The following is a 25,547-nucleotide window of genomic DNA, read 5'->3' on the forward strand; positions in this document are numbered from 1 at the left end:
GTGACCCGCGTCCCAGACAGCAGAGCGTCCCAGCCACGAGGGGCCCTGCCTGCACCTGCGCACCACAAGCTGCAGCCCCGCCCCGCCCCCACCCCGCCCCCACCTTTCCACTCCAAGTGGTTTCCTGGGGGCCCGTTCTGTGTCCTTTTTTGTGGCTAGGAGGCTCCTGGGGCGGCACAGGCCACGGATGTCAGGCGCGGGGCTGGGCTCAGGAGCTCAAGGTCCAGCCGGGACCTTGGGCAGGTCACCTGCTGCTCTGCGCATCCTGAGACAGCTATGACCCGTGTGGCGGTGCAGCTGTGACAGGATAGCGAGGACAGACCCCGGCTTCCCCGCGGTGGCCCGGACGAGCCGACGGCAGGTGTCCTCGGGGAACGAGCAGCACATCCCAGACACACAGGAAGAAGACGAACAGGAACAGGTCCTCCATGGACGTCGTGGCCCGGGTCCCGGGGAGCGCAACTGGCAGGTGGGACCAGCACGGTCACCGACATCCATCCCGACTGCAGGGAGTGGGAGGAACGAGGGGACGCACAGGGCAGGAACGCCTGATGGCGCCAGTGAGGTCCGCAGGTCAGAGGCCCATGCCAGTGCCAGGGGCGAGTCACAGACCGGGCTGTGAGCTCCCTGGTGGCCACAGCAAAGAGGGACGTGGGGCCAGAAGTAATACCCCAGGGGTCCCTGGATCCTCTGCCACCCCTTGGAGGCGCAGGGGGCCCTGGTGGGGGTCGGGGGCAGCTTTGCGGCCCCCTGGGAAGCCTAGCCGTGGGGTTCCCTTGCACCCATCATCTTCATCTGCAGGAAAAGCCAAGACACGTGAGAGAGGACATCAAGGAAGGAGGGGACCCCGGGGGAGCAGCCAGTCCTTGCTGACTGTCCTGCGCAGTCCCACTCTGGCCCCAAGCTCACCCATCGGGGACACGGGCAGGGCCGCCTCCCAGCCCCGAGGCAGCACAGTGCAGACAGGGCCGGGGGAGGCGCCCGCTCCCAGGTCACTGCTGCTGGGCTTCGGCGTACCCACACGCACTGCAGGCCTATGGGAATCACCAGTGCACCGGCTGCCCCGAGGGGCCGGCTCTGGCCACGCCCACACCCTGCTTGGCCGCATGCACTGGGGCCAAGAGCCACTGGCAAATCTGCCATCCCGTCTGCCACGGCTCTGCCACCGCCTCACCGACCCCGGGCCACGTGCACGTCCCCCACAGAGTCCGTGCCCCCTGGGCTCCCCGAGCTGCTCTGGCTCCCAGACACCCCCCCACCCCCCGTACAACTCTGCTTAGTCTCCACATAACCTCTGCCGGGGTCTTCACACCAGGACGCGCTCACTGCCCGGTTCCAGTTAGGTCACCGCCCGCACGCAGGCTGATCCCGCAGTCTGACATCACGCACACTGGCGGACGGAGACTCCACCCCTAAACCCGCCCCATCCTTGAGGCTGCGGCACAGCCTGGGGAGGCCGCAGAGGGCTCGAGGGAACCTCGGGCTGCAGGCCGAGACACAGCCTCACCACACACGCAGTAGGCGCTCAGGTGCTGCCACACTGAGCCTGCTGGCACAGGGCGGACTGGGTTCACGCCGAGGCCTCCTTTAGCCTCTGGCTTTGCCGGCATTCGGGACACGTCAGAGGACCCCACGGCTCCCCGTCACCCAGGGGACACAGCTCTGTCTCCGCTGTCCGGCCTCCCAGGGCCAGGTTCTGCCTCTGCCTTAGCCCCACATCCTCACGCCCACACGGCCCTGCAGCCCTGAACGTGCTGAGTTCCCCCACGTCCCTCCCGCCCACGTGGTCCCCGCCAACCAGCACGCCACCTGCCGCCGCTCCCGCGTCTTGCCCACTGCCAGGTCTCTGCTGCTCTGCAAAGCCTGCGTCCGCCTTCCGGACACGGGGCTCTCCCCGGCTCCCCCCAACCCCGTCCCTCCCCGGCTCTCTTCCTGGCTCCCTCCCCTCCCCGGCTCCCCCTCCTCCTGCCCGGCTCCCTCCCCGGCTCCCCCCCACTCCCCATCCCTCCCCGGCTCCCCCCCCCCCGTCCCTCCCCAGCTCCCTCCCGGGCTCCCTCCTCCTCCCCCCACCCCATCCCTCCCCCGTCCCTGGCTCCCTCCTCAGCTCCCTCCTCTGCTCCCTCCCCAGCTGCTCCGATGGCACCCAACATTGCCTGACCCGCCCCAGAGCCCTCAGCAGCCATGCGCAGCCCTCGGCAGCCATGTGCGGCCCTGCCAGGGGAAGGTGCGCCCTCAGGGTGGAGACCACGGATGCCCCCGCCCCTCTAATGTCAGCGCAGCCTGAGGAGCCCAGAGGGGCTGCTTGGTCCTGCTGGGGACGGCCAGGGCAGGGCAGCTGGAGGGGCCTTGTGTGAACAGAACCTCAGCTGAACAAGGGCTCAGCAGGCAGAGGACGAGGACCAGGTAGGAGGCGTCGCACGGACGAAGGCGCAGAGGGCAGAGGCAGGCGGCTGCTGCCCCAGGGCGGCTGCGCATGAAAACCCCAGGCCACACCTGTCACCTGCTCTGGCCACTCACAGACAGGGGCCGAGGATCCACTGCGGCCTCCTTCCCCTCCGGGAGTCAGGGGCTGCCGTCAGCCGGGCGTTAGAGCAGCCAGCTCAGTGAAGAGCCTTGTTTTTTAATGCCGTCATCCGAGAGGGCAGAGCGACAGAGCGACATCTCCCACCCACTGGGTCACTCCCCAAAGGCCCACAGCAGCTGGGGCTGGGCTGCAACAGGAACCAGGAACCCAAGCCAGGTCTCCCCCGTGGGTGGCAGGGACCCAAGTAGGGGCCCAGGGCTGAGCTGCCTCCAGTCACCACTGGGGGCAGCGCAGGGCACTCAGCCTGGGGCCAGGACCACTGCGACCACTGCCCCACGCTGTCACCCCGCCACCCCGCCGCCAAGACCCGGCCTCTCAGGACCGCCCCGCAGGCAGCCAGCCCAGCTCCGCACAGTGGCTCCAGGCTGGGCCCTCACCCTACCTCGGGGTCCTCCTGGCTCGAGGGCCCGTCTTCCGCCTTCCTCCTGCCGGCCTGAGCTCCCTGAGACGGCGGCTCCTCCGGGGGCGGCCGCGACCCCGCCGAGCTCTCGGGCCGCGTCTGCACCTGCGGCTGGAGGATGATGACCTGGAAAAGGGGCAGGGGGCTGGGGGGGTTTCCAGTCCCGCCCGACCGCCTCCCACCGCGCAGCGTCCCCACCCATAACACCTTGGCAGTAACTGTGGGAGGGGCCCACAGCAAGGACTCCAGCAGAGGGTCCCTGTGCCCCAGCTCACGTCCAGGTAAACTGAGGCTGAGAGCCCAGCCGTACTCCCTGCCCGAGGCCATGGGGTTAGGGACGGGGTGGGGGCGGGGGCTCTCGCTGGGCCATCTGGCTGCACGGCTGACCCCTCCCCACCTGAAGTAGCTGAGCCACTGCGGGGGGTGCAGGTGGGCACCACAACCTGCTTTGTTTTTCTCTCTCTGCCCAGGGGGCCCCACCAAGACCACCAGGGTCAAGGCAGGAGGAGGTGGGCTCCAGACCTATCCCACCCCCACCCCTGTCCTGGCCGGCGCCCACCACCTGCATCACATCGCCACCTGTTCACACGCCACTCACGCACCTGCTCACCTCTCCCCCCACTCCGGCACTGGTCCACAGGTCCTCGGGTCACTCGTCCCTCCCGCGGCCATCCCTCCAGCAACCATCCGCTCACCTGCTTCCACCTCCCCTACCCGTGCGGCCACTGGTCCGCGTCCCTGCTGGACGACCCCCTGGGCCCGCCCTGCGCCATGCACCGGCCGGCGGGCACTCACCTTGCTGTCGGCACTGATGAGGAGGGGCTGCACTTTGATGCTGTCGCTGACCACGGACACAGCGGTGCTGGGGGCGGTGGAGATGATGGCGTAGGCCACCCCGGCACTGCTCAGGGGCGAGGTGATGGTGGCGGGCTGGGCGAGGGCCTGGGGCTGGCTGCCGGGCGTTGGCACATGGCTGACGGTGTTGTTGGCGGTGGGCAGGGCGGGGCTGGGGTTCTTGACGCTGACCGCGGTGGCCTTCTGGAAGGCTGGGGGCTGCTTGGGGGGCCGGTCCCGGCCCGGGGCGATGGGGAGGCTGTCTGGAATCAGAGTCTTTGGCCTAACCTGGAGGAAGGGGCAGGTGCACGGTCAGACACACGGACGCAGGCGGAGGGGCCTGGCTCAGAGCCTTCCCTCTGTGGGAGGCGATGGGGTGGCACTAGGAAGGCCAGTGACCCACCCGGGGTCGCCCAGAGGGCAGGCGAGACCTGGACTAGACGGCTAAAGGCAGCAGCGGAGGGATGGGCCAGAGGGTGTGGCCCTTGGGCAGAAGCTGGCAGGAGCCGTGGGGACTCCAGGGCCCAGCCCAGCTCTGCTTCTTGCCCGCTGGGACCCCTGAACACCAAGGGGCTGGCGGGGCTGTGGTTCCACTCCCAGGAGTCCACGCACACCTGGCAGGGTTCAGGCCAGGCAGGGACGGGCTGACCAGGGCCAGTCCTGGCTCCCTCGGGACACAGCAGGATGCCCTGGGCCCAGCTCCCTCGTTGGTGCCCTGCTGATGGGACACCCCCGCGGCCCCCGCGCAGCCCCTGAGGGACAACTCGCCCCTCGCAGGACGCCAAGTCAGCCCTGGGACGTCCTCGCTGGTTTAACTTGTTAAAAAGATCTATTTATTGGCAAGGCAGAGTAAGAGAGAGAAAGAGAGAGAGAGAGAGAGATCTTCCATCCCCTGGTTCACTCCTCAAGTGCTCCGGGCTGGGCCAGGCCGAAGCCAGGAGCCAGAAACCATCCAGGTCCCCCACGTGGGTGCAGGGTCCGTCCTCCGCTGCCTCCCAGGCACGTTAGCAGGGAGCTGGGCGGGAAGTGGAGCAGCCAGGGCTCAGTCCAGGCTGCCAGTGCCAAAGGCAGAGGCTTAACTCGCCGCGTCCCAGTGTGGGCCTGGGCGCTGCCTTCTCAGGGCTCACGGGAGGAAGCTGCTTTGCCTTCTCATCCTGAACACCCCTACCATGAGCCACAGAGGATGAGGGACTGGGTATGGTGTACACAGCAGGCGCCGAGCCACGGAGAATGAGGGATTAGATATGGTGTACACAGCAGGCGCCGAGCCATGGAGGATGAGGGATTGGGTATGGTGTACACCGCAGGCGCCGAGCCATGGAGAATGAGGGACTGGGTATTGTGTACACAGCAGGCGCCCAGCAAAGCTGAGCCATGGAGGATGAGGGATTGGGTATGGTGTACACAGCAGGCGCCAAGCCATGGAGAATGAGGGACTGGGTATGGTGTACACACCAGGCGCCAACCCATGGAGAATGAGGGATTAGATATGGTGTACACAGCAGGAGCCGAGCCATGGAGAATGAGGGACTGGGTATTGTGTACACAGCAGGCGCCCAGCAAAGCTGAGCCATGGAGGATGAGGGATTGGGTATGGTGTACACAGCAGGCGCCAAGCCATGGAGAATGAGGGACTGGGTATGGTGTACACACCAGGCGCCAACCCACGGAGAATGAGGGATTAGATATGGTGTACACAGCAGGAGCCGAGCCATGGAGAATGAGGGACTGGGTATTGTGTACACAGCAGGCGCCCAGCAAAGCTGAGCCATGGAGGATGAGGGACTGCGTATGGTGTACACAGCAGGCGCCCAGCAAAGCTGAGCCATGGAGAATGAGGGATTTGGTATGGTGTACACAGCAGGCACTGAGCCATGGAGGATGAGGGACTGGGTATGGTGTACACAGCAGGTGCCCAGCAAGGCTGAGCCATGGAGAATGAGGGACTGGGTATGGTGTACACAGCAGGTGCCCAGCAAGGCTGAGCCATGGAGAATGAGGGGTTGGGTATGGTGTACACAGCAGGCGCCCAGCAAAGCTGAGCCACGGAGGATGAGGGTGCCGGGCGCTGACCCCGGGCCCCTCTGCACCGACACGGCTCGACATGCCCTGGGCGTCTCACTCAGTCCTCACAGGGCTGAGGCGCGGCAGGCACCTGCGCTGGGCCCTGGGCAGCTGGGGGCCAGGTGACTGGGCCACAGCGTGCGGCCCCTGCGGGAACACCTGCTCTGTCCAGGACACAGCGCCTGGGGCCAGCTGACTCTCTGTTCCAGCCGAGCCTCCTCCTTCCTCCACGGAAACACAGCCCGGTCGGGGCCGCTAAACTCCCAGCGTCTCCACCAAGGAACGGGCGGGGGGCGGGAGGGGGCGGCGCCGAGGGACGGAGACCGCCAGACACGGGCCGCCCCACGCTCACCTGAGGTAGCACCGCGGCTCCTTGTCCGGCCAGCCTCTGCAAGGAGCTGACCTGAGGGCCCGTGACAGGCACTGTAGTGATGACGCCCAGAGCCTGTGGGACAGAGAGGGGCGAGCTGAGACCACCGCGGCCCCGCAGCCGGACCACCAGCGCGGGGGCCCTGCCTGCAGACGCCCAGCTTCTGCTTCCTTATGATGGGAAGCACGTCTCAGCAGAATCAACAGCCATCGAAGCCACCGAGTCCCGGCCACACCAGAGCCGGGAGCCGGGAACTCCACCCGGGTCCCCCACGCGGGTGCAGGGGCCCGAGCACCTGGGCCATCTTCTGCTGCCTCCCCAGGTGCCTCAGCAGGGAGCTGGATCGGAAGAGGAGCAGCCGGGACTCGAACCAGCGCCCCCATGGGGAGCCGGCCTCCAGGCAGTGTCCTGCCCCGCTGGCCACAGTGCCGGCCCCAGAAGGAAACACTCCTGGCAGAGCGGCAAACCAGTCCCGGCAGCAAGGAACGGGACGATTTCGCCCAAACAGGGTGGATGTGGCCGCGGCGCAGGGCTGGCTGCGCCGATGCCGGGAACTCGGTCCTGCCCTCGGGCCCCGGAGAGCTGTCAGAATCCATCCGGAGGAGCAAGGCGGCAGGAGCACCGGACGACAGGCGCCCGCGTTCCCACAGACCAGGCGCCCGCGTCTACGAGCAACAAAACAACTGAGCGTCACCTGTCACGGCGTCAAGACTTACCCATAAATCTGACAATGGCCAGTGAGACCTGCCTACTGAAAACCCAAACTCTGCCCAGACAAATCTAAGAAGAGCTACGAGAAAAATCTGAAAGACCCGAGCCAGGAGGTTCGGTAATTAAAAATTAACTCGGCACAATTAAAAACCCCGAGGCTGGAGTTCGTGCAGGAGAATGGAAAGCCCGACTGCTCCGAGTCGGCGGCGGACGAGTGAGCCGAGACATGAGTCGCAATTCGGGCAAATTCACAGCCCCCCCCGGCCCTTCCGAAGACCCCCTTGTGCCCCTGTGACACAGCTGTCCCGGGGGTTCCGTGGCAAGGACGAGAGAAATCCAGTGTCGGCGGTGGCGTGGGAACCAGAGGCAGCTCTGGTTGGACACCCGACCCCCGCGTGACAGTCCCTGCAGACGGGGTCGTGGAGGGTGACCGGGCCGTGGAGACGGAGCCCTCCCGTAGCGTCCTCATGAGAAGGGACCCAGGAGCGCTTGTGCCCCACCCCCCGTGCCTGTCCTGATCACAAAGGCATGGCTCCCGCTCCGCTCGGCCATCACCCCACCAGAACTCCTCCAGGCCCCGAGCCGGCCGCCTGCTCCTCTCGGTGGAGCCCGACTGCCCACTCCTGCCTGGGAGGTCCCAGAGGAGGCTCGGCACAGACCCGGCAGCTTCCTGTGTTCCTTGCCGGTGGCCTGGTGAGCGGCGCTGCCGTGTGGTCCTCGGTGCCACCCAATGCCCACTTTTCCAGGCGCATGTGGGGGCGTGGGAGCTGCCCCCGCCGTTACCCCTGACGCCCGCTGTCTCCCAGAGTCTGTCAGGCGAGGCGAGCGGAACCTCGGGCTTCTCCTGCCCCGGGCTGCCAGCGGCCACCTGCGCCCGGACAGCGGTCAGGTCCCTGGGTCCAGCTCAGACCCGAGAGGCGAGAGCAGCTGCTTGGTTCTGGGCTGCGGTGACTCGGCCAGGCTGGGGGCCCGGGCCCAGGGGCAGCTGCTGTGTCCCCTGCAGGCGCTACACAGGCGGCCACACGGCTCTCCCGTGGTCTGGTGTGGGCACTGCAGGGCAGGGCCACAGCGGCCCCGGAGTGCGAATTCCAGCTTCGATGGGTGGGGGCTTGAGGACCCCATAGGGACTGTGAGGAATCTGCTTCCACTGGGCTTCCCCTGTGGCTAGGAGGCTGTGGGCCCGCACACTTTCCCAAGTCTCTGGGCGTCCTCTGTGTGCCCAGCTGCTCTGGCGGGCCGGCTCCCGGCTCCCTGGGACCAGCAACTGTCCCAGGAGGGCAGTAGCATCCACACCCAGAGGGAGGGGAATGGGAAGCCGAGAGAGGGAGAAGGGGCAGTGGCTGCCGGACACTCGCGCTCCCGAGAGCTGGGTGGGAGAAAAAAGGCGGAGCGGACTTTGCTACACCCACGGGGGGGGGGCGGGGGCGGGATGTGGAGAACCCACCCCCGGCTCCACAGAATCAACGCGCTCAGCCCTGAGCCCCCGGCGCACCTTCTGACCCCACCCACTAGACCCCTGACCCCAAGCCACCTGGCGGAGGGCGGGGCACCTGCACCACCGTCGGGCCCAGGGCACCCAGCAGCTCCATGGGCGCTCAGAGTACGGGAGCCCCCAGCCAGGCTCCCGGGAGGACAGGTCCGTGCTCCGCACACCGAAGAGGGGACAGCCCTCTGGGCCAAAGCAGCTGTGGCAGGCAGAGGCCTGGCCGTGGCCCTTCCAAGACGGCTGCTTCCTCCCAGAACACGCGGTCGCCTTCCACCCACGCCAGCAGGGCTCCGGACAGTCCACTCTGACTGCTTCTCACCCCTGCTGGGGAGACCACCAAGCACGTGCCCCGCGTCCCTGCAAACCTCTCACTGCCAAGCTGGAACAACGCTGTAGCTGGCCAGGGCCGGCTCTGTTCCCGCTGGGAATTAACGGAAATGGCAGCGCCACCAGCTCGGAGGCCGGGGGACAGCGGAGTTCACGGCCGCCCTCTCGGGTAAAAGAGCGCCGACAACTCCATTTCCAGCTCCAAGCACTGAGCAGAGAGTGGCCACGAGGTCAAAGACAACGTCAAGTCTCCCTGCATTCCTGGGGCACCTGGGACTCCCCAGGAAGGCTGAGACAGGAGGGCACAGAGGAGGACACACAGGAGGGGACACAGGAGGGCACACAGGAGGGGACACAGGAGGGCTCACAGGAGGGGACACAGGAGGGGACACAGGAGGGCTCACAGGAGGGGACACAGGAGGGGACACAGGAGGGCTCACAGGAGGGCACACAGGAGGGCACACAGGAGGGGACACAGGAGGGCTCACAGGAGGGCTCACAGGAGGGCACACAGGAGGGCTCACAGGAGGGGACACAGGAGGGCTCACAGGAGGGCTCACAGGAGGGGACACAGGAGGGCTCACAGGAGGGCTCACAGGAGGGGACACAGGAGGGGACACAGGAGGGCTCACAGGAGGGCTCACAGGAGGGGACACAGGAGGGCTCACTGGAGGGGACACAGGAGGGGACACAGAGGGGACACAGGAGGGGACACAGGAGGGCTCACAGGAGGGCACACAGGAGGGGACACAGGAGGGGACACAGGAGGGGACACAGGAGGGCTCACAGGAGGGGACACAGGAGGGGACACAGGAGGGCACACAGGAGGGCACACAGGAGGGCTCACAGGAGGACACACAGGAGGGGACACAGGAGGGCTCACAGGAGGACACACAGGAGGGGACACAGGAGGGGACACAGGAGGGCTCACTGGAGGGGACACAGGAGGGGACACAGGAGGGCTCACAGGAGGGGACACAGGAGGGGACACAGGAGGGCACACAGGAGGGCTCACAGGAGGGGACACAGGAGGGCACACAGGAGGGCTCACTGGAGGGGACACAGGAGGGGACACAGGAGGGGACACAGGAGGGCTCACAGGAGGGGACACAGGAGGGCTCACTGGAGGGGACACAGGAGGGCTCACAGGAGGGGACACAGAGGGGACACAGGAGGGTACACAGGTGGGCACACAGGAGGGGCACAGACCAAACCAACAGGAAGCCACAGGTGGCTCTGGGAAAGCCCAGCTGCTAAACCGTCTGAGAGCTCGGGGCTGGGCCAGGAGCCGCGGCGGGGCCGGTCTGGGCTCGGGCAGCAGCATGGCCGCTGGGCCTTGCTCAGGAGGTTCCTCACCTGCAGCAGGAGGGGCTCCGAGGGCGGGTCCTCAGAGGAGTCCAGAGAGTGAGGCCCACAGCCAGACAGTGCCTGGAGCAGGCCCGAGGCCCCTGGGCACTGGGCAGAGGGCGACTCCCGGAACTGGGGAGGAGCGGGGGAGCCGGGCTGGCAGGAAGCAGGGCCGAGGTGCCCGGGGGCAGCTGCTTCCAGGGCCTGGCCTGAGCCGCAGGCCAGTGTGGACCCTGAGGGCAGGCGCTTGCCCCACCTGCCTCCATTTCACCCCCGCGGGCGATGTCTTCCTTGGCACAGGCTCTGTGGCCTCCCTGGAATGCAGGCAGCACCGGCCCCGCTCCCCTCTGGACTTGCGAGCTGACCCTTCCTGGGTCCCCTCGGCCCTCAGCTCGGGGGCCACACCCATGCCCAGCCGCTGCTCGTGCAGCCTCGGAGAGCCACCACCCCTGCACCTGCACAGAACAAGCAAGCGCCGATGCAGGTAACCGCTAATAAACATTACCACAGCACAGCGCCACGTCCTGCCACGTGAGCGCCACGTCCTGCCACGTGAGTGCCACGTCCTGCCACGTGAGCGCCACAGCCTGCCACGGAGGCCGGCGCTACCCACACAAGAAACACGGCTGCTGCCGAGAGAACAAGGCGGTTCCAGGCCGGGCCTTTACGCCTCGACCTCTGGCCTCCACTGGCCCCCAGCGTGTCCACGGGGGCTGCCTGGAGTCCACCTGAGCCCCAGGGACGTGCTCAATGCCCCCGCCTTGCAGCCTGGCTGCCCCACACAGGGGGCAGGGCCACCAGGCCCACTGCCCAGGCGAAGAGGAACCAGCCCAGACCTGCAGGACCCCCCACCCGGGGACTCCTGCCCACGTGCACAGAACCTGAACCAACAGCAGCAGCTGCAACCAGGATGGCGCCCCTGCCTGGGCAGGGGACCCGGTCAGCTGGAACGCTCTCCCAGGGCAGCAGCCGCGGCCTGGCCCGGTGACCCTGACCGCGCTGGGCCGGGGGCAGGCTGCAGAGCGCGCCAGACTCCTCTGCCCCGACACTCACCCCTGCCAGCGGCTCTCTGCGCTGCAAAGTGGTTTAATTAACTTGAAAGGATGCAATTTTATGCTATTTAGTTGGAAGCCCACACCCTGAAGGCGTCCTGGTCTAAGGATCGGGGCACAGCACGGTCACGAGGTCCCCAGCAACCACGGGGGTGGGGGTGGGGGAACGCCCACACAGGCAGGTTCTGTGGCGCAGGGAGGGCAGGGAGGGTGTCCCGGGAGCCGCCACGCCGGCCGTGTCTGCAGCGATTCCACTGGAAAACGAGAACTGGGCTGGGTGGGGCTGGGAGGGGCTGGGAGGGGCTGGGTGGGGCTGGGAGGGGCTGGGCCCCCCACCTGCTGCCATTCTCAGGCTCTGCCTGCTGGGAAAGCCGGGGGGCACAGCCCCGGAGAGAAGCAAACGGCCTGCGACCCGGACCCACGGAAGGAGCCTTCCAACAGGCACCCCTCAGGGAGGAGGGCAGGGCTCAGAGGACCCGGGCGGGGCGGGGTCCCGACTCCTGTCTGCTCCTCGGGCTGATGCAGCAGCCCCTGGAGAGGGGCCCAGGGCTTGGCTCCAGGGCCACTGGCAACGGGAGCCCAGAGGGGCTGCCTCCCTGGGGCCTGGGGTGCCCCTCCCTCCTCCCTCCCGTGCGCCTCGCCTGGGGTCCCCGTGCTCGGGGACTCGAGGCTGTGCAGGAGGCCCCGGCACCCGGAGGGGCAGGCAGGCAGCTCCCAAGCAGATCACGGCGGGTGAAACCCAACCCCTGGCCGGGCCTGTGACTGCCGCTCCCCCTCCGGCCTCCAGACCTCAAATCTAATTTCCATGTCCGCCGGCCCAGGCCTCATCACCCCAGCACCCCCACTGCCCCGGAACCTGGTTTAGGGGACGTGCACCTGCACAGGCGGTGCGGGCAGCCAGATGACGGCTGGGACCTGCCCCGCCACCCCAAGGCCCCCTCGGTGACACTTGGCAGTGACGGCAGGGGGGCCCGGGACCTCCCAGCCTGGACGCCCGGCTCTGCTGAGGACACACCACTGTTAGTAAAGATGGAGGAGCGATCCATGGCACAGGGCTGGCTGTGCAACCTGACGGGCTCTCCCTGGGGCCTACACCAAGGAGGCCCCAGCCAGCCCTGGCACAGAGGCCCACGGCCCCACAGGAGAGCCGGTGTGGAACCCGCCCCGGGGCCCATTCGCATGCACCACTTGGTCCTTCTGCTTTCTGAGCTGTGCACCTGCCCTGTGCCGGGCCTCCGGGTGCAGCAGGACAGTTACTGCCCGCAGAGTAAGGGGTGGACACCTCGGTGATGAGGGGCCCAAGGACATCCCGCCAACACAGACGCAGCACCTCCCCGTCCGGGCGAAGTCCACAGCCCGGGGGCCGCACAGGAGGATTCCGGTGGGCACCGAGAACGGAGAGTGAGCGGCCCCCGCTGCAGAGCGAGGAGCTCCAGGTCCCCCATGGCTCAGCAGGGCGTCGGGGTGTGCGTGGCGCTGGGGTCAGACGGCGGGACCGACTCCGTCCCTCCCAGTGCAGACCCGCATACAGGAACCCTCCCCCACGAATGGCCCGGTGCCACTCAGATGCCACGCCTGCCCCTCCCTGTGCTGTCCCCAAGTGAGAGTGCCCCCTCCCACCAGGAGAAGAGTCAGGCGCTGGCCCCCAACCCCCCACCCCGTATCTGACCGGCTGCGGCAGGGGCCTGGCCTGTGCCTGGAGAGGCCCCGCCCCTCCCGGCCCCCCCAGCTCCCCTCAGAACTCAGGCGCCGCCCCTCCCGGCCCCCCCAGCTCCCCTCAGAACTCAGGCCCCGCCCCTCCCGGGCCCAGCCCCCCTCAGAACTCAGGCCCCGCCCCTCCTGCTGCCTGGACCACCCTTCCCCTCTGCTTCCCATGCCGCCCCTCGAAGTGGGCCTCACCGGCAGGCCTCCAGTGTCTGGGCCACAGTGCCCGCCACGGTGCCTGCAGGCAGACCAGGCGCACTGCGCCGCGCCCTCCACACCAGCAGCTCCAAAGGTTCCCAGGGCAGACAGGGTGCAGGGTCAGGTGGGGCGTCTCCTCCAGCCTCCGTCCCCCCCCCGCCTGGGGGCCCAGCAGCAGGTGGCCCGGGTGCCACTCCTCCCTGGCGCACCTGCCTCCCTCGGGTGGGACGGGCTGTGCCCCCCGCCCGGTGTTTTTAGGGCACAGAAACAAGTCAGCACGGATGGCAAGCGTAGGACTGTGAGTGCCTGGAGCCTCCTTGCCGGCCAGACACAGCGGAAAGCCCGGCTCTGGGGCGACCTGGATTCAGGCTCGGCCTTTGGGCCGTGCCCAGCAGCCACGCGTGGGTTCACATCACAGAGGTTCCTGCCCCTGCTTAATCCACACACGAGAGCCTCTGCCCGGGGCCAGGCGGCTCCATGGGACGTCCGGGCACAGCTCCAGGTCCCACCCACCATCAGCCTGCGCTGAAGGCGCACAGCGTCCCAGGAGGCCGGCAACGAGGGGTTGCGGGCGCAGGCTCCGCGTGGGAAACAAGATGAGGGCGTTTTCGCCTGGAGAGCAGCTGAGCAGAGAGGGCCACGAGGAGGGCTCCACCCCCGGCACTGATTGATGGCGCCGGGCCGACCCAGGGCCTGCGCGCGGGGACCAAGCTCCCGCACGAGTGAATCTTTTCGTCATCACTCAACACTTGACAAGGGCAGCCAGGATCAGACAGACAGGAAGTCCTCCCCAGCCCCAGTGCCGCGCCCGCAAGGTGCCTCCAAGTTAAATCCCACCGTCAATCTTCAATCCGCTCACTGCAGGTGGCAATTCAGCCCCGGCACTGGCACCGCGGCACGGCAGGAACGCCGGGAGCATCCCGTGTCCCGGGACTGCCAGCTTCCGCCAAGGGGAGGGCGGACACCTCGCACGGCCCGGGAGAACCGGGTCCAACTGGCCTTGACCCTGAGGCCTTGGGAAGACCCTGGAGCCCTCTTGCTGGGCCCACTCTAGGAAGTGGTTTTCACTTTTGGAAACAGGAAACACAGGAACAAGTAAGGGATGGGCGACGGGGAGCTGGACAGGGCTGGGATTCCACGTGCGCCCAGCTAACGAAGGAACGACGGCCGGGCAACCCGGGAGAGGAGCAGGGCGACCACCGCGGCCACAGTCCCGGGCTCAGTCCTCACCCCGGCGCACCTCCGGCAGCAGGTGCTGTCCACCCTCCGGCCACTGCCCAGGGGCTTCCCGACCGCCCTCAGCCGCCGCAGGCCCAGCCCCGTCCCTCGAGGTGGACCGCGGCATTCACAAGCAGTGGCTTATTCGGAAAAGGCTGCCCTGGTCTCCCCCACCCCTGATTCTCCGCGTGAGGCCTCACGAAGGTACAAAGTCAAGTGCAGACAGCCGCCGCCTCAGGAGGGAAGGCGAGAGCCCTCCCAGCCTCCTCCCGCCCGAGACCCCCACGAAACAGCAGCCACTCCTGCACCTGCGGCTGTCAGCATGCCCACCGCACACCTGCGGCCTCACCCGTCTGCAGTCCCATGTGCCAACACACGCACACAGCACACACACACACTACACAGACGCACACACTCATGTATGCACACACGCATACACACAATACACATGCACACACACTCATGTATCCACGCACGCATACACACATCACTGGTTGAACCACTGCTTCTCAGGAGAGCCCTGATGAATACAAGCCGGGTGACCTGTGGCCCAGGGTCTCCTCAGGTGGACATCCGTGCGGGGCAGACGTGTGAGTGGGTGAACCGCTGCTCTCAGGGTCTCCACAGAGCCACGGCGGGCGGAAGCGCACGGGGGTCGCCCACACCCCACACTGGAGTGCCTGCTTTCAGTCCCTGTGATGGGCTCTGGCCAGTGCCGGGAGGCCGCAGGTGATGGGTGGAGTCCCTGGCCCCTGGCTTCTGGCTTTAGCTGGGCCCTCCAGCCGGTGCCGGCCATCTGGGGAGTGAACCCTTCCCCCCTCCCCCCTGCCTCTCCCTCTCTCTCTGGGGAGTGAACCATGGACGGAGGCCTCTCTCCCTCCCTGCCCCTCCCCCCTCTCCCCTGCCTCCCTCTCCCTCTCCCTCTCCCTCTCTCCCTTTTGAATCCCGTGCGCACACAATACCCTGCCCCTGGTGTGGGTTCAGGCGGAGGGCATTCCGGGAAGGGGCCTCAGCTCCTGAGTCCAAAGCCCAAACACAACCCCGACCTCGGCCCTGCCCTGCTGCCTGTGCGTCAGGAGGGGCTCCGGGCGGGAGGGGCTGGGAGAACAGGGGTCCCACAGGGCCGCCCTGGACACACGCGAGCAGGGCTCAACCTCTGCCTTCACCCAGTGTTCCCTAAAGCACAGGGGCACACGCGGACCCTCGGCAGCTGAGCCCAGCAGGCAGCCCCAGCATGGGCCGCCTCCAGGTGCCACCGTACCCCTCCCACAGCCCTGGAGTGGTGCCCCCCATCGGCTCAGGCCGGGCCCCTGGGGGCTCCGGGGAAGCAGGGGTCTTCGACCTGTGACTCAGCGGGGTAGGGGGAGACTTCGCGGAGGCTCACCCTGGACCCGCGACCCACAGCCACACTCCAAAGGCAGACACCGCCAGGGAGCTTCCCACTTGCAGCCAGAATCAGTCTACCCCCTCACTCGCTCACTCTCTCTCGGGGAGAGCACCTCCTCTCCCTCCCCTGGGCCAGGCCGATGCCCCCCCCCAGCCCCCAGCCTCCTGGAGGATCCCACTGCTCTGGGCTCGAAGCTGCCTCCAGCTCTGTTCTCAGCGTGCATGGTGTGCAGCTGGCCACTGCTACTGCTCCTGGCTGTGTCTACCTGGGCAAGCGCCTTAGCCGCTTGGCTCCCCAGCTTCCCCCTGGTACCCCGGAAAAGCACGCACAGAAAGTGCCCTCCCCCTCAGAGTGGCGGGTCTCCCGGCAGGGCCACCTACGGCTGGTGTGGACACCGCAGCCTCTCGTGGCTCCCGGCTCGGACCCGACCCGCCAGCCTGGAGCTGGGACACCTGTCCTGGCAGCTGCCGGGCAGACCTGGGTCCAGCCTCAGGCTGCACTCCCCACCCCCACAGGCAGGTCCCTCGGGCTCCGTGTGCACCCCAGATGGCACATCCCGTCCTTGGCACTCACGACACCTGCCGCCTGCACCCATCAGAGCTCACCCTGAACCCGACCGTCCCACCCGTCATGGGTCGTCCCGCCCCCTCCAGCCTCGACTCAGCCCCTGCTCAGTCCAGGCTCTCGGCATCTCCCCAGCTCCCGTCTCCTCCAAGATCCCGAGCCGACTCAACCCCCACCTCGGGGCATCTGCCACGGCAGAGCTGTGCTGACCGTGGGGGGTGTCCTGGCCCCCATCGCTGCAGGCCAGAGCTGAGCGGCTGGCGCCTGACCCAGGAGCCCGCATGACAAGACCACCCTGGCCACTGCTAGGAAGTCAGCCTGACACGGGAGCCACTGGCGGATGCCGGCAAGGGGCACATGCGTGCGTCCCCGCACCTGGGGCGAGCGCCAGCCCCGGGCCACACACCAAGGATGCCCGGGTCACCCCACCACCACCAGCAACACCGACCACTTCTTCCCCACGGGTGAGCCCCGGCTGTCCCACGCTCGGCAGGCCGGGCGTTCCGTGTCTGCTCACCTGCCACACCTGGCTCCCAAGGCGGGGCTGCGACTTCAGGTGGCACAAGAACACGGCCGGGCAGCGGGCAGCCGCGGGCGGCTCTGCAGGTGACCTGACCTGACCTCCGGCCTGCAAAGCTCTTTCCTCCTGGCAGCCGCCCCATCTCTCCAGCCCTGTGCCCTCACACGCTCTGCCAGCAGGTGAGTGGACAGGAGGCAGGCCGGTGCCAGCAGGGAGGACTGGCCCGGCACTGGAGGCGGAGCAGAGACCCAGCCGCTGTCCCCAGGGAGTCTGCAGGTAGCAGGGGGACCACAGCTGCAGAGCCTGAGCCAGCAAGGGTGGGGCTGGGTGGGGCTCCCCCAAAACCACCTCCGCACCAGCACAGAGGCCAGGGCCCCCACCGGCACCTGCAGCAGCCCCAGAACAACTCCAGGGCCGGGAAGGCAGGCCTGCGCAGTCAGAGCTGCCGGCGGCACGGCTGTCGCGGACCGGGACAACACCAAGGGCCACCTGCCGGCCCTCGGGCCCACCTTGAACTCCAGGGCCGGGAAGGCAGGCCTGCGCAGTCAGAGCTGCCGGCGGCACGGCTGTCTCGGACCGGGACAACACCCAAGGGCCACCTGCTGGCCCTCGGGCCCACCTTGAACTCCAGGGCCAGCCCAGCACCAGCAGCCAGCCTGTGAGCCGCCCTCCTGCACCCAACACGGCCGGGGCTCCCCGGGGTGTCCTCCTCGAATGGACACTGAAAAGCGGCCCAGCCCTCTGCTGGGTACACGCGCCTCTGCTCAGGGTGGAGCCAATCTATGTGCCCCCCCCACTGTCCCACTGTGTTCCCAGGCACCTGCGAGAGCCTGGCCCACTCCGCACAAGCCAGCTGGCCCGGCTCCCGGGGAACCGCGTGTCCCCACCCTCGGAGGCAGTCAGCAGAGCTGGACGCTCTGTCCTCTGGGTCATTGAGTGCCTGACGTGAGTCCACACCGGCCCCTCCCAGGCAGGGCTCCCAGGACACCTGCGCCCCCACCTGGCCCCACTCAGTCGGGCTCGGGGCAGGTGTCCCGCCACTGTCGACCACCGAGTCAGAACCCCGGCTGGGGAGGGTCGGCGGCAAGGGCCTGGGTTAGGGCTGGGTGGACACAGGCAAGGGTGGCCCTGGCTGTCCACACCACGTGCGCTGGCTGAACCCCCAAGGCCGGGCCTGGGGCAGCCCTCACAGAACAGTGATGAGTGATAAACTCTGGGCTGGGACATCCAATTCCCTGCACCCTCATGGACCCAGGCTGGAGCCTCCAGCCCTAACCACCTCGCCAGCATTGGTGAGAATGGCAAAGGCAGTTACCGACAGCTCAGGTTTTCATTTGGGGGAAAACGGATGAGCTAGGGACCTGGGTGTCTGGCCGGCTGTGCTGTCCCGTTTCACTAAAGGGAGGGGAAGCCTCGGACAGCAGAGACGTCCGAGTCCCCAGTGGCCCAGGGTCAGGTGGTGGCAAAACTCCTCAGCCACGGCCAGCTCAGGCGTGCTCTGGACAGAGCCGGACCCGGTGCTGGGCACTGGAAAGCCGTCACGCAGTCAGTCCACAGACGGGAAGCAACCTCCTCCCTGGACAAACGCAGCCCCACTCCTGCCCTCCCGCGCTGTGGGCGCAGGGCTGGCACCACGATCGCTGGAGGCCAAGGCAGGCTGGCAGGTGGCGCTGTCCAGACACGGGCGATGACCGCAGGTGCAGCCTGTCATCAAGGCGATGGCGGCCCAGGCATCCGCGGCTCCAGTCAGCCGGCAGAACCCACACTGGGCGTGGAGGAAGTGGGGTGCTGTCCCGGGCGAGGCCGCACACACTACAGCAGTGCACTGTCAGGATTCTGCACTGACCTCTCACTGGGCCCAGTCTGCAAACGCATCTTCACCCCGGGCGTGGACGGGCAGGAAGACACGGCGGGGCGGAGGGGGGGCTCTGGTCCTGGCCGAGGTGTCAGGTGCCCATGGAGGGCTAAGACACGGCTCCGGGTAAGGGGAGGGGCCGGCCCTGCACACAGCGGCCCCTGGAGCCTGTGGGTCTCCGTGCTGCACCCCCTCATCAGAGAGATCACGGGGATGACTCGAGTCCTACAGATGTCCGGGGGTGACATAACAGTCATCACTCCCACTCTGGACCCGAGAGCAAGGCCGAGCAAACGGAAAACTGGGGGCTTCTCGGCTGCATCCGAGAGCTGAGGCGCAGGACAAGCCGCCAGCCCGAGCACCGGGAGGCAGACGGAGGAGGGTGGGGGCTTCCAGGGGACCGCCCTTTCCCAGGGCTAACCTCCAGAAGTGACGGCGGGAGCAGAGCACCCCCGCGTCCCCAGCCTGGGCAAGGCCCTGGGACAGGTGGAGAGGGGGCACCATGGGAGGGGACTGTGCGCTGGCAGACCCTACCCAGGACGCTGAAGTCAGGGGAGACTTCTCGGAGGCAGTGGTGTCAAGTCAGTCAGCTGTTAAAGGATCAGCAGGAACAAGGCCAGAGAGCCGGGTCACGGGAACCCGGGCAGGAGCAGGAACAACAGAAGGTGCCCATGTCAGGGGCGCTGATGAGACCCCCGCTCCGGGGTGTTGGGGCTCTCCCCCGCGACCTCAGACGGGGAAGCACCGATCCCATTCTCTGCCTGGATATGTGTGTGTGTGTGTGTGTGTGTGTCGGGGGGACTCTGAGTGAAGACGCGGGTCTGTGACACCCACACCTCGCTGCCTGCCCGGCTCTCACAGCCACAGCCACACATGGGACGGTGGGAGGGACCCGGCCAGGATTCAGAGCACACAGACGTCCCCAGGCAGCAGGCGCCTCCCCCCAGCCACGCGCACACACGAGGTTCACAGCTCAGATCCGAGCCCGAGTCTGACTTGGACGAGCAGGACCGGGAGGCGCTCGCCACGCCCACCTGGTTTCTGGGAAGGACGCCGCCTCCCCCTGCTACTGAAAGCTGTGGTCACCCCGTGTCTGCTCAGCACCCACAGAGCCGAGCAAAACAAACCATTAACAAATGATGTGGCGGTGACGAGCCCTCGAAGCCGAGAGAATCCCCAGCCGATCCTCCCCTGGCCTGCCTGTACCTCGGCCACAGGGCAGGGCCGGGGCCTGGCTGGGGATCCCCCACAGCACCCTTGGCTTCCGGCTTTGCTTCCCCCTTGCCGGGGAAGAGAGCAGAGAACCTTCCAGAAGCTCCTCCACCATCTCCACTCCCACCCACGCACATCAAGCCCGCCTTTCTCCAGAGACTGAGAGTCAAGGGTCCAAGCCCACGACCGACCCACTTCAACTCCCTTCCCCACCCTGCCCTACCACCAGCAGGTGCCGCCTCCTCCTGTACCCTGGTGTGATCCTGGCGGAGGGTGGATGGGGGCCTCACGTAGCAACCGCGGGGCTCCTGGCCCCGCCCTGCCCCAGCCAGCCTCGAGAGTGACTGGACCCCGGGAAGCAGGACCGATCAGGCATCTCCGCCCCAACCTGGCCACCGCAGCCACTTCTGATGGCACAGGCTGGGGACTGCAGCAGTGTCGCCTCCCTCGGGGGGAAGACAGGAGGGAACGGAGGCTCGGACATCCTCCCTCCCTCCGCAGCTGCCCGGCCCGGCCCGGCCCAGCCCGTCAAGCGCACACCCACGCTGCGGACCAGCGGCTCCAGGAGCTGTCCATGGTGCTAACCCAACGGGCCCCCAGGACCGGCGCCCCTCCCACCAAGACCGCCAGGGACCCGGCCCCCTCCTCACCCAGGAGAGGGCGCAGGGAGGGCTGTTTCATTTCCCGAATTTATCTTTGTTAGAAACAAAGCGTTTACAACTTGGCCTTAAGCTTGTCATCATGGGTCGCTCTGTGTGTATGTAAAAAAGTGCCCTGTGTCGTTTTCTGCAGTTTTTAAACTGTAACAGAATCAGCCCAGGACATATAACGCTGCTTCACGCTGCCGCTGCCGCACGGGCCCGCAGGCTGCGCTCCCCTCCACTGCCGCGGGCACCGGAGTTTCGCTTCAGTGGCTGAGACATTCAGGTCTCCTGGTCCACCCGGGACCGAGGCTGGCCAGGACACCTGCATCCATCCCCAGCTGCACTGGCTGGCTGGCAGCTTCTTCTAGACGTCCCCATTCCCACCCCCCAGCCCTCAACATGGACCCAGAGGGGACAGAACCAAACCTCGCCAGGTAGTCACCGGCACTCCCCGACAGAGGTGAGGCCGGCATCTCTGTGCGTCTGACTGACCTCCCCTTTCTCCTCCTCCAGGAAGGCTGACTCTGAGGAAGCAAGTGTACGTGCCCACCTGGTGGGACTGGACAGGCCAGTCCAGCGTGGCCCCTGGGTGAGACAGGCCCACCCACCCCAGGGGGAAACGCAGGAGTGAGCATCGCCCCAGCTCCCAGACCTGCCCCCAGTAACAACCCCAGAAGGTCTTTCCTCAAGCCCCGACCCCGCCCAGGAACCCCCAACCCCGCACCCCCCACAACAGACCCAGGGCTCAGGAACCCACCCCCAGGGTGGGCCACACCTGGCTCACTCAGCTCCCCCTGCACCACTGACCCAGGTGCACACAGGTCTGGAGCCTGGAGCATCCCCCCGGGGGTGTGGAGGTGGTGGGGGACAGGAGGAGCTGCTGTCTGGGCTGCCCCTCCCAGCAGCCGTGGCTCCTTGGGTGCTACCTGCCCAAGGGGTGCAGCAGCCACGGCCAAGTCCACCTGTGGCACCCAACACCCCAGAGCCTGCCACGGGCTCCGATAGGCACCGAGATGCTAGAAGGTGGCTGTTAGCGGGAGGGGGGCTGCTGGCCTCCTCCCAGCCTCGATGCTGGCCCACTGCCCCCTCCCTGCGGCATCCAGGGGCACCCTGAGCACCTCCCCCTGCAGGGATGCGCCTGGGACCCGGCAGCATTCCCCTCCCCGCCTCACCCCTCCCGTTCCTTCCCCTCTCAGAGGCACCTGTTCAGAAACTGCCTCACTAACGCCTCACAGATGTGCCTGGTTTACAGGCTGGGGGCTTCAAACTTATCAGCTTAGCACTTAGCTCCTTTTCTCATTGAGATGGAATTGGTCCAACACAGACGTAACTGTTCTGGGGCCGGCGCTATGGCACAGTAGATTACGCCTCCACCTGCCGCACCCGCATCCCATATGGGGGCCAGCTCGAGACCCGGCTGCTCCACTTCCCACCCAGCTCTCTGCTGTGGCCTGGGAGAGCAGCGGAAGATGGCCCGAGTGCTTGGGCCCCTGCACCTGCGTGGGAGAACTGGAAGAAGCTCCTGGCTCCTGGCTTCGGATCGGCCCAGCTCCAGTCGTTACGGTCATCTGGGGAGTGAACCAGCAGTTGGAAGGCTTCTCTGTCTCTCCCTCTCTGTTATTCTGCCTCGCAAGTAAATAAATAAATCTTTAAAAAAAAAGAGCAACTTTTCCAAGCACTCGCTCCAGTGGCTTGGAGGGCGTTCACTGCTGCACAGCCACTCCGCGCGCTGCCCCACAGGAGCACCCGGCCCAGAGGACAGGTGCAGGGTCACCCTTGTCTGCAGCCGCGGAGAACACACGGCGAAACACATCGGCTTGCAACGATGGGCCCAGAGCTCCCGGTGTCTCCAACGGGGGTGTCCAGCACCCTCACCACAGGCCAGGGCTTGGGCCGGGGGCCAGCTGTCCAGTGAAGAGATTTGCAGGGACTGCTGGGCTAGGGAGGGAGCAGAGGAGATGAGCCGGGCACGGAGGAAGCCACTGCCACTGTCACTGACGGCGCGGACTCGGGCCACCCTGGAAGGCTGCAGCCCTGCCGACGCCGGCCCCACGGTCCCCCCAAACACCACGGAGTCACTCTGGGTGCTGGTGTGTGTGTGTGCGTGTGCGTGTGCGTGTGCGTGTGTGTGTGTGTGTCTCCCAAGGGACTAATTAGCGGCTACTCAGACTCGACAGCAGCCGGGCCAGGGTCCTGCGCCCCAGCTCGGTCTGACCCGGGCCCGGGAAGCAACCCCTGTCACCCACTGCCGTGGAGCCTCCGCCCGGCTAATCACCGCTAATTGTGACACGGGCTCTGTCTTGCTGCAAACGCGCTCAGACTTGCCAATCAAACACACCGCTCCACCTTGCGTGTTCTTCCGAACAAACGTTCGTGCAAGGCGAGAAGGAACTCCCAGCTCTGTCCTCTCCCCCACCTCGGGGGTGGGACCACGTGCACAGAAGGGGTCTGGGGTCCACAGCGTCCCTGCGGGTGGGAGGGGGCGGCAGCAGGGAGGGAAAGCGAGCCCAGGAGCCCAGGTGAGGGAGGCAGGGGGCACAGAGCTGCCGGCGTCACCTGCCTCTCCCCCTCGGGGACACTGTCTCCCTAGCCGTCCCCGCCTGGGCTGATGGCTCCCCTTCAGTCCCCCGCGGCCCTCTGGTTCCCACTTTCCCTCACCAGGCCGGGAACTGTGTGCAGCTCTGTCTCCGTGATCCCGGGCACCTCACCCAGGGCCTGGCACACGGCAGACGCACAGGAAGCTACAGCTCCATGGACAAACGGCCCGCCCCTCACTCAGGACTCGGGACGCTGAGCGCCTGGCACCGTGAGCGGCTGACGGCAGGGCCTGGCAGGTCTGGCTTTGCACCTGCGCTCTCTCAGCCAGAGGGCGGCAGTGCTGGCTCCTTGGTGTCCCTAAATAATACCCCCCGCCCCGGGGAAGCAGCACTGTCCTGGCCCAGCTCAAGGACACGGTGAGTGATCCTGGCATTTCTGGAATGGGAACTGACAAAAGGTTGACCCTGAATGTGACTTAATATAAAAGCATTGGTTACTATAGCAACGCCGCCAGAGAACTGACTCACCCCTGCACCCACCCCACCCCCCCAGGACAGGACCAAGGCATCATAAGACCCCCAGCCAAGGCCCTCAGCCAGCCCCTGTGGCCTTGGCAGACGCCAACTCCGTCACCCTGCCCGGCCTCGGTCCCTTCCCCTCTCCGAGACTTCGCTTCTGCCCAAGTGAAAGGAGCCTGGCGCCCCCGCCACCTGCCACTGCCCTCACAGAGACGTCAGGGATGAACAGAACAAGGCTAACTGCCTGGCGCAGGGAGAGTGGAGGAGGGGAAAGCAGGGGCGGCGCTGGGCACCGGCTGTGCAGTCCTGGGGGGCCAGTCCTGCTGAGCCCATTTCACAGATGAGGAACCTGAGGCCCAGAGGCTTGTCCACCTCCTCTAACAGGATGCCCGGGGCCCCAGTGGCGTCGGGATGGTTCCAGGCCCTCATCCCCTGCTCCATGCACAGGGCCAGGCAGCTCCGCAGGCCTCCCCGGCCCCGCCCCCGACAGTACCCAGCCCCCTCCACCTGGCACTGGCCCTGGCGTCTGGCCCCTGCCCCAGCAGGAACCACCCAGGACCAAGCAGTGAGAAGCAGACCCTCCGTCAGGGGAGGCTGTGGATTTTAATTAATGCCCGACTTCGTGTCTCTGGCACTTGTCTGTAACAAGGCTCGCGGAGGGCGCTGACCACCGATGGTGACTCTTATCTGGAAATCAACGCTCATCCGCACGTAGCTCACTCCAGGGGAGAGCCTGGCTGCCGGGGGAGGCTCCGGGAGACAGCGCGGTGCCGGCTGTGACGAGGTCGGGGGCGGCACAGCCACCACGCACGGCTCACGCACACAACACGGCATCTGACCCGCGTCAGACGTGTGCAAAGGCAAACCAGGGGAGGCCCCTTACACGTCTTATTATCTTCATTTTCTTTAAAAGAGGGAGAGAGGGAGAGGGGGAGAGGGGGAGAGGGGGAGAGGGGGAGAGGGGGAGAGGGGGAGAGGGGGAGAGAGATCTACCCACTGGCTCACTCAAATGCCTGTAGCAGCGCCGGGCTGCAGGCAGGAGCCGGGACTCCACTCAGGTCTGGCACGCGGGTGGCAGGGCCGAGTTCTTCCGCCGCCACCTGCTTCTTCCCATGGTGCACAGGAGCAGAAAGATGAGCGGAAACAGAGCGGCCAGGCCTCAAGCTGGGCACTCTGACGAGGGCTGGAGTGCCACGCGGCGACTTCACCCCTGCCCCAAACGCCCGCCCCGGGGAGTTCGCTTACTGACCCAGAATGGGAACAGAGCGGGGTCCTTCCCACTGTGAGCCATGCCGGCCGCAGCGTCGGCAGCCTCGGGGCTGTGGGACGCCCAGCCACCACGTGGCCCTGCAGGGAGCCCAGACCAAGGGGAGGAGCCACCGTCAGCACCAGCACCTGAGCCTGGCAGAGCCAGGGCCGGGCCCACCCACCACCAAGCTAAGGGTGGTGCCACAGACATGTCGGGTCACCTTCCATGCTTCGTGCATTTGTTGTTGTTTTTAAAGATTCATTTGAGAGATGGAGTTACAGACAGTGAGAGGGAGAGAGAGGTCCTCCACTCGCTGGTTCATTCCCCAAACGGCCATAATGGCTGGAGCGGCACTGATCCGAAGCCAGGAGCCAGGAGCTTCCTCCAGGTCTCCCACGTGGGTGCAGGGGCCCAAGCACTAGGGCCATCCTCCACTGCTTTCCCAGGCCACAGCAGAGAGCTGGATCAGAAGTGGAGCAGCCGGGACTCGAACCAGCGCCCATATGGGATGCCAGCACTGCAGACAGAGGATTAACCCACTGCGCCACAGTGCCAGTGTTGTTGTTAAGAAAATACATTTTAAAATCTGTCCTAAGAAACCCCAATGCAGGTGAAGAGAAGTGTCTAAACAGCCATCACATAAATCACCATGGCAACAACCTGACAGCGGACTGACCAACGCCAGGGTCGCCGGGTCGCGGCTCCATCGGGCACAGCCCGCGGGGCTACGGTGATCACACCACTCGTGTTTGCCGAGGACCTGAC

The 25,547-nt window shown here is 66.7% G+C and overlaps 1 protein-coding gene across 3 annotated transcripts in view; it reads right to left on the minus strand.

The window, feature by feature from the left end:
• The window catches only part of PHF21B (PHD finger protein 21B), a 52,733-nt gene that overhangs the window by 11,596 nt on the left and 15,590 nt on the right, over positions 1-25,547 (minus strand). For all 3 annotated transcript variants that reach the window (XR_016216382.1, XM_070051536.2, XM_070051533.2), the window contains exons 3-5: positions 6,235-6,327; positions 3,780-4,106; positions 2,967-3,110 (exon numbers count right to left, since the gene is read on the minus strand). Coding sequence is in view for 2 of the 3 variants with exons in the window: in XM_070051536.2 (XP_069907637.1) it covers positions 2,967-3,110; positions 3,780-4,106; positions 6,235-6,327 (564 nt within the window). In the remaining variant the exon portion in view is untranslated. The remainder of the gene's footprint in view (positions 1-2,966; positions 3,111-3,779; positions 4,107-6,234; positions 6,328-25,547) is intronic.

The sequence above is a fragment of the Oryctolagus cuniculus genome, chromosome 11, assembly GCF_051225735.1.
Source record: "Oryctolagus cuniculus isolate XC-2025 breed Fujian yellow rabbit chromosome 11, ASM5122573v1, whole genome shotgun sequence".
NCBI lineage: Eukaryota > Metazoa > Chordata > Mammalia > Lagomorpha > Leporidae > Oryctolagus > Oryctolagus cuniculus.